We start from the raw sequence: 18493 nt of genomic DNA on the forward strand, positions 1-18493 counted from the left end.
CTGAATTTCCTCCTTCAATTCTTGTTTTTTAAAACTGTCATCCACATATTAAACATAACCCAACTTGAAATTCTCTTATTTCAAAAATTGTCACTTGCAATCTTTTTGTAACTTAGGCAATATTATATTGTATATTATTTTACACATTATTATACATATTTTTTTATTGCTTACCATATATTGGAATATATTTAGGCAATGTAGAGGAAAAGAGTCATGATTACAGCATTTTTTTGCCTCGTCAGTATTTTAGTAAATATGATTCTAGAATTCAGTAACTGAACCTTAAAACCTATTAGCGAAATTATATGTCCATAAGATAAATGAGTTCTTTTGGTTCCTTCTTGTTTGCTTACTTCCATATTCAGCCTTAAAGTTCTGGTGGCACTTTATAGACCCAGATATAAAATAGTTTTAAGTGTCATGTAGTTGCGTGCTAAGACAGTGTATTGGTTTCCAGTGTTTGCTGTGGGACCACTTTCATGTTTATAGAAAACCGTGGTGGATGGGAAAACCGTGGTGGTATGAAAGTGTCTGTGTTTCTCTAATTGCACCCTAAGGAAAAACTGTAACTTGCCCTTTTCTATTGAAAACACAAAAATACTTGTCTGGTTTCTAGGAAGGCACTTGGGAAAGAACATCACATGGTGGTTTAGCACCATTGTTAGTTTTATCCATTGCCAGCTTAGCAAATGTGTTGTCTTTCATATGCAAAGATAATTTTGAGAGACTTTTGACTCATCAGTCTGGTGGTAATGTATTTACTTGGAGCTATTCATGCTCTTTTTCAGGGAGGGTGAGACAGGTACTTCCTGTTAATAATTGAGGGAATAAAACTGGCTTTAAATGTGAGACTTCAGATGGACTGGACTAGTAAACAAAAAACCTTAATTAGAGGCTGCAGGCCTTCTAGTTCTGGTTCACTGCTAACACTTGGGAGCACAGGGTTCGGGTCACCTTCCACTCCGGTTTCCTGTAGAAAGAAACAGCAGTTTATCCGTCTGCCAGAGTTATGGTACAAATAAAACTGATACTCTTCAGTGATGTTTCTTATTTCTTACTCTTGTAGTTTTCTCCAAAATCTTTTGTAACTCCTGTCCACTCAGTTTATAAATTCCTTCCTCTGGGTCCCCGTAAATTCTGCACGTCCCTCCTCCAGGTTTCCATGCGGACTTTGTACACACCTCTGTTGTGGCATTTATCGCACCGTTGACGGCTGGGTGTCTTCCACCAGTCTGTGACCTGCCATGCCTCTTTACCCTTAAGTACTTGACACATTGTACGCCCTCAGAATGTTAGTTTGGAGTGAATATGGGACATTGCCTGAGTAGATACAGCTCATATTTGTGAAGCTCTACTGCTGAGCGCCACAGTTTCAAAAACTTGAGAAATATTTTGATGTAATTGTTACCTGCTTATCATTATCGTTAATTTTGCCTAATTACTTAACTCTTTGATGCTAGAAAGGTGAAGTCTCTCTTTTGTCTAAGCCTAATACCTAGTCAGGATGGACAGTATTGTTGAAGTAACTTTTTGTTTTAATCCATTATTAATAATTCTGAGGGCCTTATTTAGCGTTTATTTTAATTAAGTCATCTTTGAAAAAAGTAAGAATTTGGTCGGTAAAATGTCTGAGGCAAGACTGAAATATTAAATGCTTACCATTGTAAATCAGAATTACTGAGATCCTTTTTGTTCTAACATTTCAAGTGCTACTACCAACCTTTCTAGAAAAGAAATTGTCCATCGCTTGATAAAGTGTTACTTCGTGGGTCACTGTTTGTACAATACAAGGTCCAATGAAAACTTCGTGTCACTGTTACACCTAGTCTGAGCAAAGATCTCTTTAGTACCCTGTCCTCCAGTTTTTCCTGAGAAACATGTCCTCTCAACCTGTTAAGAAACGTGTCTCTGTGTGCGTGTTTGTGTACTTTGCAAACTGTGTACTGTGTGAGCGCCGTGGTGCACCCTCGGAGTCGCGTGTGTCGGCGTTTGTAACCTGCGGTCTTCTCCTTTCTCTGTTGAAGCGCTCTCCGTCCTGCACTCCAGCTAGCAAAGGCAGACGTGTAAGAGACTCGCGCACCGCGTGTCCCCGTCCTGACGCCCCCCTGCCCTCTCTCTTGTCCTCTTTGCCTGTGGTCGCAGAACATGCTGGCGTGTTTGTGACGTGCTGTTACATCGATCGCATGCTTCGTGCTGCTGCTCCTGCTGGTGCTGTTTGCTTTTCTGTGGGGGGTTTTTTTTTCTTGTTTTTGTTTTTTGGCTTTGGCCGCAAAGCTTTAGGAATGTTCATATAGAGTTCTGTTAACCAAGCTACTAAAATTATAAGATATCTTTTATTTTGATTGTGGGAAAAAGTGATCCTAAAGTATGCTTTCTAAATTGAATGTATACAAAGTAAATGAGTTCCCCAATAAGAATCTGATATAAGCAAATATGTAGGAATTTCCCAGAGATTTTCATTATGTAGAAAGAATGAAACTCATATCATGCAGATTTCAAAAATGATTTGGGACAGGTTACAGATCTGTAATTTTATGTAAATCAGTTCTGGAGAAATCATCAGTATTTTTATGTGGTTCAAAGGAAACCCCTATGTTACAGTTCTAGATCTGGAGAACTAATGTCAATAAATACTAACGGTCTAAGATATACCCGAGATGTGAAAAATGGTCGTCACATTCTTTATACATACACTGACAACGGACTACGGATGTCTCCTGTGCTGAGGCTGGCCTGTGTTTCTGTCTGAAAGGGGCCAGCCACCTGCAAGATTCGCAGATGCCCAGAGTGGGGGGCGTGTTTGTGGGAAGGTCTCAGATTTCTCTAAGCCGTCCTGCACCCCAACACCGGTACACATGTATGCTCACTCCTCAGTTGGAGGCAGTGGGCTGGCTGCCGTTGTGGGCCCTGGTGTTCATGTGCCTTGTGAAATAGTAACTCAGAAAGGGAAAGTCTGTGACCGATACACGTTTTTCCCTTTTACCTGTCAGCTACATGATCGTTGGTATTGATTAACACCTCAAATCCAGAATTCTTGGATTTGGAAAGTTCTAGATCAGGGAATTGGTAGGGTGGCCGGCTGCATCCTGTGCTCTTTATCTCTCTGGTGCGGTGGAGAGTCAGTGGTGAAACGAACGCGATGAGCTCTGATGCGGCAGGTACTTGCAGACCACTGTGCAGCAACGAGTGAGCAGCGCAGATGCTGCGTGTCCGTGTCTGGAACCAGTGCTGTGGCCAGCCCCACCGACAGCTCCTTCATCAGTGGCGTTTATGGAAAGACTGCCGGTTCAGCTGACTTCTTGACTGTTTTCACATTTGGGTGTTTGAATTTATCAGATTAATCTGAGTATATGTGAACTATATCCTGTCTAGGACAGAAGACCAAAATGTGGTGTGCTCAGTTGTATTAAGTTCAAATCAGCCTGTGACTTACCTAAACTTTAACTATTTGTTTTTGAATAAGGCTATAATTCAGAGAGGTTTGTTTTTCTGGTTAAATTTATTATAGATTAGTTATATCTGCTTGCTTTTTCAGACTTTTAGGGGCCTTGGCCACCCAAAAAATTTCTGTAAATTTTGAAATGAAAAGATTTTGAGGAAAGTAGCCAGTATAAGGTCTCTGCTACTTAGTCTTTATTTTTATTCTGTAGGATAATAATAAGCCACACTTAACCAGAACCTGTGGACTTAAAATTACACATTTTTTTTTTTAAAAATGCAGGTGTGATAGGCTTGGTAATTTGCTTTCCAGGCCCTCTTCAGTTTTTCCTGAGCTGAGTGTCTGACGGGTGAAAAGTCAGCCGCTGGGAAGTGGAACGTGTGTGAGGGAGGCGTTTGCAGACTTTCCGCTTGCTTGGTAGTTGATGCAGACATCCCAGTAGAGGAGTGAGGAGCATCCGTAGTCCCCAGGGACATCGATGTGTTGTAGTGTGGGGCACACATACGTAGCTTCCATTTCTAACAGCGGCTTTGCATCTAATAGCAGCATGCAGTTGTCCATTATATACCATGGGGGGTTTTTTTAAATTTTTTTTATTTTAATCATTGTTCAAGTACAGTTTTCTCCCTTTTACTCCCATTCCAGCCCACCCACCCTCCCCTCCCCACTTCCCTCCCATTACCACCCTCCCCCTAGTTTTTGTCCATGTGTCCTTTAAGTTTGTTCCTGTATATACCATGTTTTTACACAAGCAAATATGTAATACTTTTATACTTTAAAATTCTTTAAGTGACTAAATATACAAGGTATATACTATATTTTTATTTTCAATATGTTATAAAACCTCATTTATAATTTGAATATGTTCTTTATAAGTGGTGGTATTTAACTAAACATAGTATAAGGAAGATTTGTTATTAATATTATTAATGTATGAATACCAATGGTTATGGAACAGTCCACACTGTTTTCATTAATAGAAACTCAGTGTCTCATTTTTAATTATTCCTCTGGAGTTTGAAGCATAGATTATAAATAGCCAACATGTGGCTTAACTTTCTTCTATATTTTCTTAGAACATTTTTGTAAATTCTCCAGAGTACATATTCAATCAATATATTGAAAATAGCTTGAGAAGTTTTCCTAAAGAGAAACAAATTACAGTATTGGTAACTAGTAAGATTATACTTAACCTCTCATAACCTTTAGTAATTTATGATTCATTTTTAAAAAGATAAAATATTATATTTACTGTCCTCCAAATGATATTGTTAATATTTCTATAATACTGTTTTATATCATAAGCTTAATTAACAGAAGTAATTATATTGCTAAAAGTTTGGGGTCAAAAAGTATTTCTGAATACAAACAAATAGGTTACCTGCCACTTTGTTTCCAAAATACTTCTAGCAGAAGGATAAAGAAAATTAATAAAAACTGGATTTTTTTCTTAACTTAGAGTTTTATATTTACCGGTATAAAACAGTATGTTAGATTTAAGCTATGTTTAAATCTACATCAGTTCCATATCAGTCTTGGTATCTTTTACTTTAAAACCAGACTTCTTAGGAGAATGTTTTGTTCTTTGTGTTTGTCCAAATCTGTAATTATTTTTGGAGTAGAAAAGACCCACTGATACATAGTCAGGATGAGTAATTTTAGTTATTATTGTTTATAAGAAGACCTACTGCATAATTTGAGGAATTCTTGTTTGGTGAGTCATCTAAAAATCAGATCTAATTTGGGAGGGGTGGACTACTTTAAAGTTTCACTGCACTACTCTAAAAATAGGTATTGTGGGTTATTCATGATAGAAGTTCTGATAGATTCAGAAAGTATTATGGACTTTTTACATGACAGTGTTATGCATTATGGAGGGCCTTGCTGATACTCAGTTTTTCTGCTTTTTTTCAAACAGTAGAACAGTAAGTAAAAATACACTGGAGTATAATAGATGTTTCTAATGCCAGTTTGTCAGGATAACTACTTAAGGTATGTTTAATTAGAAAAAAGAATGTTAACCAAAAAGAAAAAATCACATTTATATATTTATTTTTCTCAGTAGATTATAGTTTAGAAATATTGAGTGAATTGCTTATACTATTCTGTTAAGGTTTATTTTTAAGATTTTTCTTTGGGGAATATCAAAATATATTACTATCTTAGTATGTTAATGTTAGCTGTGTATTTGCTAATTAATATTAATATTACCTATTGCTTTTAGTATTACCCCCTTTTTATCATTCTTTCTATAATTATAAACCAAATTATTAAATTAAGACAGCTCTGCATTTGATACATATCATATTTATTAGCTTTTCCTGCATTATTAATTCAAGTCATTACACTTACTGCTTACATTGATTTAATTGCTTACATTATTTTTTATAACAGAATTTTTAACTTCCATGGTTTAAATATATTAATGATTATATTTGTTTTAAAGGTGAAAATAATGTGCAATTAATTGCTTTGCTAACATTTTGAATCATTGCCAGTTAATTATTAAAATTAATTTTAGGCTATCTGTAAAACCTGGCATATAGTCATTGAGTATTGTGAAGGTTTTCTAAAATTAATTGCTTTTTAGTGGCTATAATAAACCATTAATTAGAAATACACTGGTAAACATTTAATTAAAAATAAAATTAGTAACATCTTCATAATCTCAGTCCTGTTGGTGATAATATGTTAACACTTTGATAAAGAAAATATGTAAGTGGTATTGTTTTTCTTACTGTTAAACGTCTTTTGAGACATTATTTATAATGATAGTTATCCAGAAAGGAAACAAAATGTAACTTATTAAATTGATTAGCTGTTAGCTTCTAGGAGAATCTTTTAAAAATAGATTTCTTTTCAAGTTTGATATTCACAACTTTTTTCACATGTTTATTCATCTTTACCAAACTTGTTTCTTGTCTTTATAGAAACAAGCTGTTGGAAAATAAAGTGGTAGTTTTTCCACTTCACTGATATATTCATTTTTTTTAAAATCAGAGTATCATTGTAAATGGCATAGTTTAACTTTTTAATATGCTCAGTTAATGCCATCTCAAAATCTCATTCCAGTGTATTCACTTATTTTAATTTTTTTTTAATTTACAAAACTAACTTGATTTTATTTACTGCCTGGAATTTGTTTTTACTTTAAGAGCATACAGCTCCAAAAAGCTGGTATGGTAATTTTCTTTGTTCTACTTCAGCGATTTTCAGCCTTTTTCATCTCAAGACACACATAAACTAATTACGAAACTCTATGGCACACCAAAAAGTATAATTTTTGCCAATCTGAAAAAAAAGATGTAGTTTTGATTTTCACACCAGAGGGCTGGTGTTGTGTTGTCTGCTGTCGTTTTTTTATTTGACACCCTAAGGGAGGAGAGGTCAGTGCCCCGACTGGTCTCAGGTGTTACACGTTTTAAAGATTCTCGCGGTGCACCAGTTGAAAATAGCTGTTCTGTTGTGTTACAGTGTGATGTTGGGTTTTTAAAATTTGTTTTTCGCTTTTGAATAACCAGTTTTTACCTCATTCAGCTAAGAAATTTCATTTTAAAATCTATTCTCATTTTTAATTGTTTTATTTTCATTGATGAGTAAAAGCTTGCTAGGAGAAAAATACTCATAAATAACAAAATTTCTTTAGAGGGTTCAAGAGATATGTGTCAAAAGCCTCAAGGGTTCTTTGAGTCACTAACTGGTGTAATTACAGATTAAGCTGTGATATAGTGTATTTTTTCCTTTGCCCAATATCACACTGTTAATAATGTCACATTTTAATAAGGTCATGAAACATGCTGATTTTAACCAGTAACTGTGGGGCGGTGGGGGGGGTCCGATCGTAGGGTTGGTGATTCTTCACGTGCACCCCCCATGAGAGCGCGCACCAACCTGCTGTCTCAGGACAGCGTGCTGATTGCGGCACAGGAATGGGTGTAAAACCGCGCACGCCTGCCGTCACCGTGTGCTCAGGCGGCTCACAGAGCAGGCCTGCTTTCAAGTGTCTGCCCGGACAGCGGGAGGCAGCAGGCTCCGGGGGCTCCCGTTTTTGGAGAGTTTTTAAAGGAGTGGGGTCGCATTCAGTCCTGTTCGCAGCACTGTCCCTCGCATGAGACCGCCGGGTTTCCACGTCTTCAGTCCAACTGTGGGCTAAAGGCTTTTGAGTGGCAGGTCAGAAACTTAAATTTTCTTAAGAAAATTTTTTTGCACATAGAAAATCTACTTGCATACTTCTTTAAAACTTGATGGAGATAGTTGAAATCTGTTTTAAGTTATTAGTGTAAAATGTATCAATACTTTGCTTATGAATTCTATTTTAATGGAACCCCCTTCCCCATGAACTCTTATTCAGCTTACAATTTATAATAATCTAAGGAGGAGATTTTTAGAAAGTAGAAGACATTTCTGCCTTTTTCTCAGATCAGGATCATATTTCAGATTAATAATTTAAACCAATTGCCTTCTCTGTGACTGCCCCTGAGGAAAGTTGTGAACTAGGTAAAATTTGTCTTGAGTCCCATTTTCTCAGCGTTATTCTCCTGTTTCTGGTCAGAGTTCATTGTCGGGGCAGGAGGTGGTGTGGCTCGTCCTCCACGGCCACTGAGCTGCTGTGCGCACCTCCGCTGTGTGCCTGTGCCGCTGGGCCAGCAGAAAGAGCGCTGCACCAGGAGTCGCGGTGGGACCCAGGCCTGGCTGTCCCGCCTCGTGAACCATACTGGTCTCATGAAATGAGCCACATGGCACTCAAGGAGCTGGCACACAGCTGGCACGCTCGGTTCAGCAGGCCCAGTGGTTGAAACTGAAATCCTTTCCTAGCTGTCGGCACGTGGCTGCTGCTCCATGTCCCATCAACACAATAGGAGCATTTTGCTAATTATCGTCTTAACCTCAGTTTTCATTAAAGCTAGTGGTTATGCTTTTGTGGAGCGACACATCCCTCGTGCAGAGAGTCAAACTGAAGTTTGTTATCCTCCTTCCTCGGGAAATGTCATGAGCGTGCCTTCCAGAAGTCCACTAAGAGCTGGACGTTGTTGAAAGGGATTTCCTGGGGTTTCTCCCGACGTATTTTCCCAGACCCATCCCACCCATCCCGTTGAGAACGCGCATGCATGGAACCCGAATGCCAGGTTTTACGTCCACGCCAGGCCCCCATCTCCTTCCACGGCTAGTGGAGCTGAGCCAGTGAAGGCATCTCGCTGGAGCAGCATCGCCCCCGCCTTCCACCTAAGCCAGGGAGCGGGGCCGCAAGCACGAGTGCAGTCCATCCGTCCGACTCTCCTTTTCATCGTGTACATCGTGCGATAGGTCACAGTGTGCTGGGATCATTGCATGGGACTGACAGTGTTGATGGGAACACAAAGCCAATGTAGAAAATTGTCCCCCAAACTCAACTGGAAATGTGTTTAACCACGCAGGTGGTCTTATTTTAAGTAGAGAGCAATGCAGACCAGAGTTACGTGGGGGTGGGGTCACCAGACACCATGGGCACACAGCAGTGTCAGGGGCCATTCCCACGTCTTTTTCTAATAACTCTCACAAGGCATGATGTGACTGTCACTCATAAAGAGCTTAAAGTGAAAGTGGCCTGTGCTGGCAGCTGAACAGTTTATTCTAAGTGCTCAGTTAGTAACAGGCGTTCAGTGAAATCATGCCTTAAATAGTGCAAACAGTGTGCTTGCGTCTTGTGTCAGCCCGTGGTGTTCAGCAGCCAGTTGGTCGGGTTCCTCAAGACAGTTTTCTGAGCAGTCAGAAGGCTGTGTGGTACCCCAGGGAGTGCCCTCCGTGCCGGGCGCAGTTCTGGGTCCTCACTCGGCGTCGCTTCCCCGTCTGTCTCCAGAGCTGTGTCTGGCGTTTCGGCAGAAAGCTCTGCAGGGTGTGAGTTGCACTCGGATTCTGACATGGGGTTTCCCCAGTGTGATAGACCACCTCACACTGGTTGATGACACCCTCTGCTGCTTTTGATGTTTTATTGCTTTAATACTTTATCTTTATTTTAACGGCTTGAACTTTTATTTTAACGTTCAAGTACTTCCATCACACAGAGTATAGTAACACCCGTGCAGCCACCATCCACAGATGTAACAGATATGTGAACACTTTGTCCTGTTTTTTCAAAGTTATATTCAAAAAAGGAAAATAGTTCAGGCATTTCATGTGAAACACCCTTCCCCATACCATTCCCCATCTCTTCCCCCAGACATATCCAAACACACTGAAATTGAATTGCATCCTCTCTTCCTTGGTTTTACATGGTTATTTCATTTGTATCCATAAACAATAGATGTTTGTTGTGTATATGAAATTTTACACAAAGGTTCTTTTTATTTTTTGACATTTTTTCATTTAGCCTGCTTTTGAGGTTTACTCATACAGATACACACCCATTTAGTGCATTCGTTGTAACTGCTATGTAATATTTTATTGTAGGATTATACCACAACTATTTATCCGTTCTCCTGTTGTTGGGTGTATAGGTGGTTTCCAATTTTTTGTGACTGCAACTGGTGCTGAAGTGAACATCCTAATAGCTATCTGCTTTTGCAAATGTGCAGTTTGTGTAGCATGTGTACCTGGAAGTGGAATGGCTGGGCTGTGTGCTGTCTGCATTTTCATCGTGACCTAGGTCTTGCCGAGTTACTTTCCACACCGGTCGCACCAGTTTTCACTCCCACCAGCAGTGCGTGAGTTCCCCATTTTTCCCACATCCTTGCCAACCCTCGTGCTGTCAGAGACCCGATTTGGCCAATTGGATGGGTACGGAGTGGCATTTTTGTTTTCATTTGCGATTTCTGATTTCAGGTGCTACTGAGCCTCTTTTTATATGTTTGTTGGCTGTTGGCAATTTGCCTGTTCATGCTTTTGTCCATTGTTCTATTGAATTATTTTTCCTATTCTCTAAGTATTCTTTATATATTCTGGATATTAATCTTTAGCTGGCTGTTTGCACTGCAGATATTTTCTTCTAGTCTGTGGCTTATTTTTAAGTGTTATTTGTGGTATCTTTTTGTCTTGCAAGTTTCTACAGTATTTTAAAGTACCTGTGTTTATCAATTATTTTTCTTTATGTCTTCTGCTTTCTAAAACATTTCTTCTTTTCACAGCAATTAATGCAGATTTTTCTGTTTTCTTCTGAAAGTTAAAAAATTTCATATTTCAGACTTCAAACTGAATGTTACTGTTACATTACTATGAAAAATGAGGTTCTCATCTATTCTTATATGAATAAGCAATTCTCCTGTATTTCCCCCATTGACTTATAAAGCTACCTCTGCTTTGTATAAGTGGGTGGTCTGGGGTCCTCTGTTCTCTCCCACTGTTCTTTTGCCTGTTCTGCACCAACATCACATTGTCTTCATCACTGTAGCCCTGGAACAACTCCTGCTACCTACGATCAGCCTCACCAGCCCCCACCCACCTTCTTCTTCTTCCTTTCCTTTTTGACCCTTTAGTTTTACATGATATTCAGGATCAGCTTGTCAGATGCCACGTGAGGCTTTTGATTGGATTTGAATTTATAGATTTATCTGAGGGGAGTTGACATCTTCACGATATTAGGTCTTTCCATATAGAACATGGTATGCTATTAACAAGGAATATTTAGATACTCTTTTATTTCCTTTAAGAGTGTCTTATTATTTCCTTCAAGGGTATATTCTGTATTGTTTGTTAGGTTTTTTTTCCTAGGTACCTTCAGGCTTTTGTTGCTGTGGTGATGGGATCTTTTCTGAAACGCATTTGTAAGCTGGGCATTGCTGGTCTTCCTGAGCTCTGCCGTCTTCTGTCCTGCACCCTTGCCTCACGCCTTTCAATGCTCAGAACTTCCCTTGAACTTGTCATGTAGATTCTAGCGACAGTTTTATTTCTTATGAATTGTTTTCTCTCTTAACTTTCACAAAGGTTTTCAGTGTTCTTCTTTTTCATCTGTATTTCTTTAATGTTAAATTATAAATTGAATTCAAAACTTTTCCAAGCTATTTACATTTAAATTAGAATGAAATTAAGCAGAAAACTGTGAGAAACTCAGTTGAATTCCACTTTAAAGTTATAATATATATAAAATATTCTTATTTTGGAGGTTATACTTTAACAAAAATAGAGTCCATTTAATTTTTCCTCTTAATGTTTTAGAATATTCCATACCTTATACAAAGGTAGCTTTTTCCTCTTGTTTGCTTGCTTTTAGCATCCTAATAGGAAGTCATTCTTCAAGCCTTTTTTTTTACACTTTGCTAATCAAGATATCTCTTTTTTCCCCACAGTAACATCCAGTAAAATCACTGTTTTCTTTTATTCAAAGAACTATCTTACAATAATTCCCCATAAAAATAAACATATGCTTGTAGCTAAATTTGTGTGTAAATTCTGGATCCCAATAATGATGATCTAGCTTCCGTCTTTGGAAATTAATCTCTGCACAGATTCCCACAAGTTGATCGACCCATCACTCTCTGTAGAGGCACATGCAAACATCCACAGGGTTGTGTTCCGTGTGTGTGTGTGTGTGTGTGTGTGTGTGATGTACGTTCTGTATATGGAAGTCAAGGGGTTAAGAGACACTTCTAAATATTTTGATTATACATCTTGCTAAAAAACTCTTTCAGATGCTTTTTAGAATTAATGTGGCATTTTCAGATGAACTTGAAAATTAATATCCTCATCATTATGTAGGCTACATGCTGTTTGACATTTTTGTGTTCTGTGGATTCTCTTCAGATTTTTAATTTTTATACTTCCAGACTGAAATAATTTTTAATAATTGAACAAACAGTTTGCTTGTAGATATGGCAGGCAAAAATTTAAACCACCAACATTATGAGAATTTTAGCTTCATTGAGATATGTTTTGCCTTACTGATGGGTTTTTTTGGCTTTATTTACCTTGATTGATTTCTGGAATGTTTGAAACAGTTCGAGTTTTTCATAATACTTATTTCTTTCTTGCCCCCGGATCCAGACTGTAGACAGCACTCCACTCCCAGTGCACACACCAACCCTAAAGAAAAAGGCCTGCCCCGGCTCAGCTGGCGCCCCGCCCAAGGTACTCAGCCTGGTCTCGGAGCGCGGCGTGCTCCGCAGCAACACTCAGAATGAACTTCTTCTGCCTCCCGTATTTCCTGTAATACTTGCTTACTGCCGGTTTCCTTAAAATCACAAACCTGAAGCTTCGAAAGAAAATAAATTCTGTATGAAAGGCAGTATTCACTACAGAGAAAGGTGGGGAGAGTGGCCAGAGTTTGTTTTGTTTTTCTTCCATCTTCTTAAATTTAGTGTTTTGAAGTCTGTTCCAGTAAGGAGTGGTGCTTTGGGGATGTATTACATCAGGGTAGTAAGTTGAGGCCACTTGTAGAAGAATCTAAGATTGAGGCTAATAAACCACCAAAAAAGAGAGAAATATTTAGTGAAAAATGCAGGTGAATTTTCTTTTTTTCCTTCTATTCAATGTGACTATGACTGAAATGTTGTATATGGTACAACATGAAGATTTGGTTGCTTATGTCAAGCTCCTACAAAGAAATTCTAGAAATTGGAAAACTGAAGTGACCTTCCTGTCCAAAGCACAAACCTTGAATAAAGCATAGAGACAGAGAGAGAGAGAGAGAGAGAGAGAGGGAGAGGCTGATGGCTCTGAGAAACCAGTAAAATGCATGACAGTGTAACTGGTACAAAAGACAGCAGCACACTGGGTAACTTGTGTTAGGTAGAGCAAAGTCTGAGGTTAGCGAGAATGTAAGTTTAAAATATGCCTAACAAATGCCCACAAAAGGATACGAATGGGAACCATATTGGTAACATGAGGCAGGAGAACTTACGAAGAAAAATAATTTATGAGTGCTTGGTGTGAAAATATGACACGTGAAATAAAGAACTCGGTAGAAGGCTTTCAGAGCAGAATGAGCAAACTGGGTCCAGCAGGGAGACGGGTTAATGAGGCCGGAAGTATGAAGGCTAAACTCTGTGGCAGAGAGCGCGTCAGTATCCGCATGGTAGCTCTGGGTGCGGAGGCCTGTTAAATTTCTTTGTTTCTATAGGTATAAATATGTAAGGTTTCACTTAACTCTGCTAAAGAATAGTTTGAAGATGTGATAAAAAAAATTCTAAAAAGTTTTAAGCCCAAAAGTGCTGGTTTATTTTGTAACTTTTCAAGTGTCAATTCAAGAGCAATTGATTACTTCTTATGTTAGTATAATCCAGCTCAATATTGCCTGATAAAAATATTTAAAGAGCACAGATCATAGAAATACGTGGTGAGAAAGGAAAACAGTTCATTACTCCCACTAGCAGCATTCTGGTAGCTGGCGTGGGGCCCGGAGACTCACCACTGGAAACCCTTCAGATACTGATCAGTGTTTGTGTCCGTGTGCTCTGCAGCGCAAGACGCACCAGTTCTTCGTCAAGTCGTTCACTGCCCCCACCAAGTGTCACCAGTGCACCTCGCTGATGGTGGGCTTGATCCGGCAGGGCTGTTCCTGTGAAGGTAAGAACCAAATGGTAAGGAAGCGCGGCTTCGGAGCCCTGACGTTACACCCTCAGTCACAGTCACGGAACTTCATGAGGCAGATACATGGTTGTTCTGCTCAGTCAGTTGCTTGTCTTCGGATGACGGGAATGGAGACAATAAAACGAGCACCTTGCTAACTCGGGTGAATATTGAAGAAACTAGACAGTCCCCAGAAACTTTTTTCAAGGGAGATGTATTTAATGTGTTTTATGTATATATTTAAATGTGTTTTATTCAGATGATCCTATGGTTTAGAAAAAGCAAAGAGATGAAAGTCACCGTTGAACCTATTCATTTTATTTTAACCTTGGTTAATTTATCAGGGAAATCATTACTGGAAAGTAGGCATTGCAGTGCCTGTTACTGTGCCTCAAGAGATATTCATTCTCAGCATTTACAGAGGAGGCTTGTCCCTGCCGTTCTGTCAAAGGCTGCCTGGTGCCTCCCGGCACCGGGGCTGGGTGTGGCTTATGGGGGGTGAGTGGGCAAGGAGCCTGCCCTCCTGGGGCGCACATCCTGAGAGATGACAGAGCAGAAGTTGTCTGAACAGAAAACAAAGTAATATGTTTGTACACCACTTTATTTTTCCTATGACTTTGGAAAAGAAAGTGATTTACATTATAACAGGATATAGTATTTGCATATATTTTAGAAATGTGTTTTTTTAATCACATGAGACTTGCAATTATAACAATGCCTCATATATAATTTACCACTATATCCTATTAAAAAGATAAGAAAATAGTCGCTGATCGAGTTTTGATATTACAGTAGTTTCCATTTCTCGCTGTTAGGGATGGAAGGGACCTTGAAGGTAAGGTGGTCAGTCTGCAGTAGACAGATATCTTCCCTTTGTAGAGCAAGCTTGTGGTTAGCATGAAGTTCAGTGCTTTGAATAACGGGGAAATTAATAGTGTCCAAGGCAACACATTCTGTGTTGGTTAGTTCTTCCAACCAAAGCGGCAACCTCAGTTGCATTACTGTAACTAGTTTGTTAAGATGCCTGGGTTTCGAGACAAAGAAAGTGGTCAGATTGGAAAGTGGAGACTTGAGAGTTTTGGATGAGTGAAGTGGTGAATGTGAGTGACATTATCCAGGAGGTACAGGTAGAAACAGGTGAAGATAAAGTGATCTTAGAAGGAATAGCCTGTATCATTGACCAGAAAGGTGTTTCTGAAGCCAAAAAAGGAGAGAATGTGTATAGTTTTTAAGCCTTGCCTCATTTAGGAGCTTAGCCAGTGTAGTTGACCCTCGAACAACACAGGCGTTAGAGGCACCAGGCAACCGCGTGCACGGTCGAAAATTCGAGTGTAACTTAACTACTAAGGGCCTGCTGTTGGCCTGCAGCCTCACCGATAACGTACACAGTCGATTAACACACACTTTGTATGTTATGTGTATTACATGCTATATTTTTACAGTTAAACTAAGCTAGAGAAAAGAAAGTGGTATCAAGAAAATCATATGGACAAGAAACTACATTTACAATATTCATTGAAAAATGTCTCCATGTAAGTGCACCCAGTCAGTTCAAACCCATTTTGTTCAAGGGTCAGGCATGCTCATAAATGCCATTTTAAATGCTGACCATAAAGATTCCTGGGCAGCTACTTGGCTTTAGGTTCCTTATCGTGTTTTATGCATCGGAGTCACTTGTGATTCCATTGCAGGGCTGTTTGAGATCTCCCCCACTCTCTGCCCTTCCAGAGAGAGTCTCATACCACGAGGTTGAGTCTGTCTTCTCTTCCTACTTTGTAGGAAGCAGCGGGGACCCGTAGACTCTGCCCGTGTGTCCATCAGCGTGATGATAACGTGCTTACAGCCTCTGAAGATTCCTGTCACTTTCATTTCTTCCTGGGTGTTTGAAATTACCGTGGTTTTTTGGACTATAAGATGCCCCCCCCCTCCGCATTTGGGAAGAATAATGGTTATTAATGCTGCTGTTGAGTTCTGTTTACGTTTACATTGGTGAAATATTATGTGATATATATTATTAAATATTTCACATTTTCGCTTCAAAATTTTTTTTCCTATTTTTCTCTAAAACCTGGGTGCGTCTTATGGTCCAAAAATACGGTAGATCTGTTACCGGATAATTATTTGGTTGCTTCCACTGACCTTTAGAGATGAGATTTTTGCTCACTGAAACAAATTACAACTTGTCAGACTGAAGTTTGGATAGTTTTCGGCAGTCAGTACTAGCCCATCTGGCCTCCCTGTTGGTTCTGCAACATCCCTGTGTGACGTACAGTGCACTTGACCATGTGTACGTGCTCCCACAGTGGTATTCCTTCAGTTTCTCTCATTTTCTCCCCAGATACTCTCTAGGATCCCCCTTAGAGTAGCAGTTGTCTCATAGATGTTCTCGGTCTGTAAGCCCTCCCCACAGGCTTGTTTCAAATATTTGAACCTTTCATTCTCACCCAGCCACGTCTCAGTGAAATTTGTGGGTTCGGTTTTACCTTGTCATTTTGCCTGAGAGTCTCAAGTTCATCATGTGAGTGTCAGGAGCACCCAACACTGTTGTCAGTAGCTAGGTGGGCAGGTTCTGGGCCCAACGGCCTGCACTCGGACTGCAGCAGTGCCCCGTGCAAGTCCTGTGCCCAGGGCAAGTCACGTGTGGGTGGGGGCGCTGCACCTGTCTTAGGTTGCTGGAGAAAAACCGAAAGCACTCAGTAAAGTTGACTCATTATTATTGCCTTTGTAATAATTTAAGTATGTGCAATAATATCAGTGACTCCCAAAGTTTACTCTTAATTTATACCATTTGAATCCTTGAACAGTTCTGTTTCTGAAAAGAGGAATGGGTAAAGTTTGCCAAGTACTGCAGGGTGCCAGATAATGTAATGCCCATTAGGAAGCCTTGCAAGAGCAGTTTCAGAGCATATACCACGTTGCAGTAGGTGAAGAGGTAGTGGGAACTCCAGAAAGAGCTCTTTGAGGAATTCAGAATTTAAATCAGCCATTTTATTCACAAGATTAGATTTTTTTTCTTTCTATTTGCTTCTCATTTTCATCACTAATGTTAACACAGAGCATTAATATTGTAATAATTAAAAATATTTACCATTTCTCATTGAAATTCTTTTTGCTGAGCAAATGAATCAGCTCTCCAAATGACAAAATAGTTTTTAAAAATAAAATCAGAGAGAAGCATTCATTACCTTGCATATAATGGATGATCAGTGGACTTTCTTTTTGTAACATGAATTTTATTGAACATCATTTCTTTCTTGTCCCTCCAAAAGTATGTGGATTCTCGTGTCATATCACCTGTGTCAACAAAGCTCCCACCGTGTGTCCGGTGCCCCCTGAGCAGACCAAAGGCCCCCTGGGCATAGACCCTCAGAAAGGAATAGGAACTGCGTACGAAGGTCATGTCAGGGTAAGTGGCGCCGGGTTTAGATGAATCTCCTAGGGCCCATTCATGAATTAAAATGCAGTCCATTCACCTTACAAACACAGTCGTTGACAGATTAGGTGAATAAAATGTATCTAATAATTTTATTTCATCCAAAGTAATGATTTGAAAACAAAAGCCTAGTCTTTGCTTGGAAATTAATTCCAGAATGTGTCAAAATGTTCCGTGATGTGTTGTTGCCTTGCAGTGGACAAATGCGGAAGTCTCCATGAAGAGCCGTCAGCACTCGGTCGTGCTGGGGGGTGGAGGGTGGGGGGTGGGGGGGGGTGCTCCGGGTGTGAGATACTGCCACGGCGTGATCTGACTTGAGATCTTGAGTGATGCTTAAAGTGGAAGCCGCATTTCATCTCACTACCAGATTTGACTTTTATTCTACTTAGAAAGAAATCCATGAATGTTATTTTAACGAATTTCCAGTGAAAGTTAAAAGGATACCACTTAAAATTTTTCATCATAAAAAGCTGTTCGATGATGGAAGAGTGCATTCTCACATGCCTCTCACACGTTGTTGACGGTGTGTGTGTTCCACCTGCCACTTCTCCAGCCAGAGCGGCAGGCCCCCGGCACACTGCCTTCACGCGCTCCCCATGTGGGCGCTTGTGTGATCGGAGGGGCTCTGGCTGGCTTCTTAGTGTGCGTCGTTCTGTCCATGTGTGTGTGTGTGTGTGTGTGTGTGTGTGTGCTGCAGATCCCGAAGCCCGCCGGGGTGAAGAAGGGGTGGCAGAGAGCGCTGGCTGTGGTTTGTGACTTCAAGCTCTTTCTGTACGACGTTGCTGAGGGAAAAGCGTCTCAGCCCAGCGTGGTCGTCAGTCAGGTGATTGACATGAGGTGAGCTTCCCAAGGTGAAACTGTTTGTATCTCTGCAACTCGGGAATAAAAAGTGCATGATTCGTCTTCTAATTATACTGCCGTGATTTTATTTAAATCTAGCTTCATGTTAATTTTCTGATTTACCAATATTGCTACAGCAACATAGTTAAAAACAGGAAATAAGGTGTAGTTACAGGGAAGGTTGATGTGGGGGCAAGGGTGCCTGGGGTCAGAGAAAGGAAACTAATGTTTGAATCCAAAGGGCCAGCTGAAAGGTTGCTGGGGCATTATTGGAGGTCCAACGTGTGGTATCAGTATCATCA

The 18493-nt window shown here is 39.8% G+C and overlaps 1 protein-coding gene across 8 annotated transcripts in view; it reads left to right on the top strand.

Moving 5' to 3' along the window:
• CDC42BPA (CDC42 binding protein kinase alpha) overlaps positions 1 to 18493 on the top strand; it is a 178235-nt gene that overhangs the window by 133576 nt on the left and 26166 nt on the right. For 6 of the 8 annotated variants that reach the window (XM_028531088.2, XM_036016237.1, XM_036016238.1 and 3 more), the window contains 4 exons: positions 12395 to 12478; positions 13810 to 13915; positions 17188 to 17324; positions 18049 to 18188. In XM_028531088.2, coding sequence (XP_028386889.1) covers positions 12395 to 12478; positions 13810 to 13915; positions 17188 to 17324; positions 18049 to 18188 — 467 coding nt within the window. Of the gene's footprint in view, positions 1 to 2027; positions 2067 to 12394; positions 12479 to 13809; positions 13916 to 17187; positions 17325 to 18048; positions 18189 to 18493 lie in introns of all 8 variants that reach the window. The other 2 variants (XM_036016241.1, XM_028531089.2) reach the window with 1 other exon arrangement.

Source organism: Phyllostomus discolor, chromosome 15 (assembly GCF_004126475.2).
Source record: "Phyllostomus discolor isolate MPI-MPIP mPhyDis1 chromosome 15, mPhyDis1.pri.v3, whole genome shotgun sequence".
In the NCBI taxonomy this organism is placed as follows: domain Eukaryota; kingdom Metazoa; phylum Chordata; class Mammalia; order Chiroptera; family Phyllostomidae; genus Phyllostomus; species Phyllostomus discolor.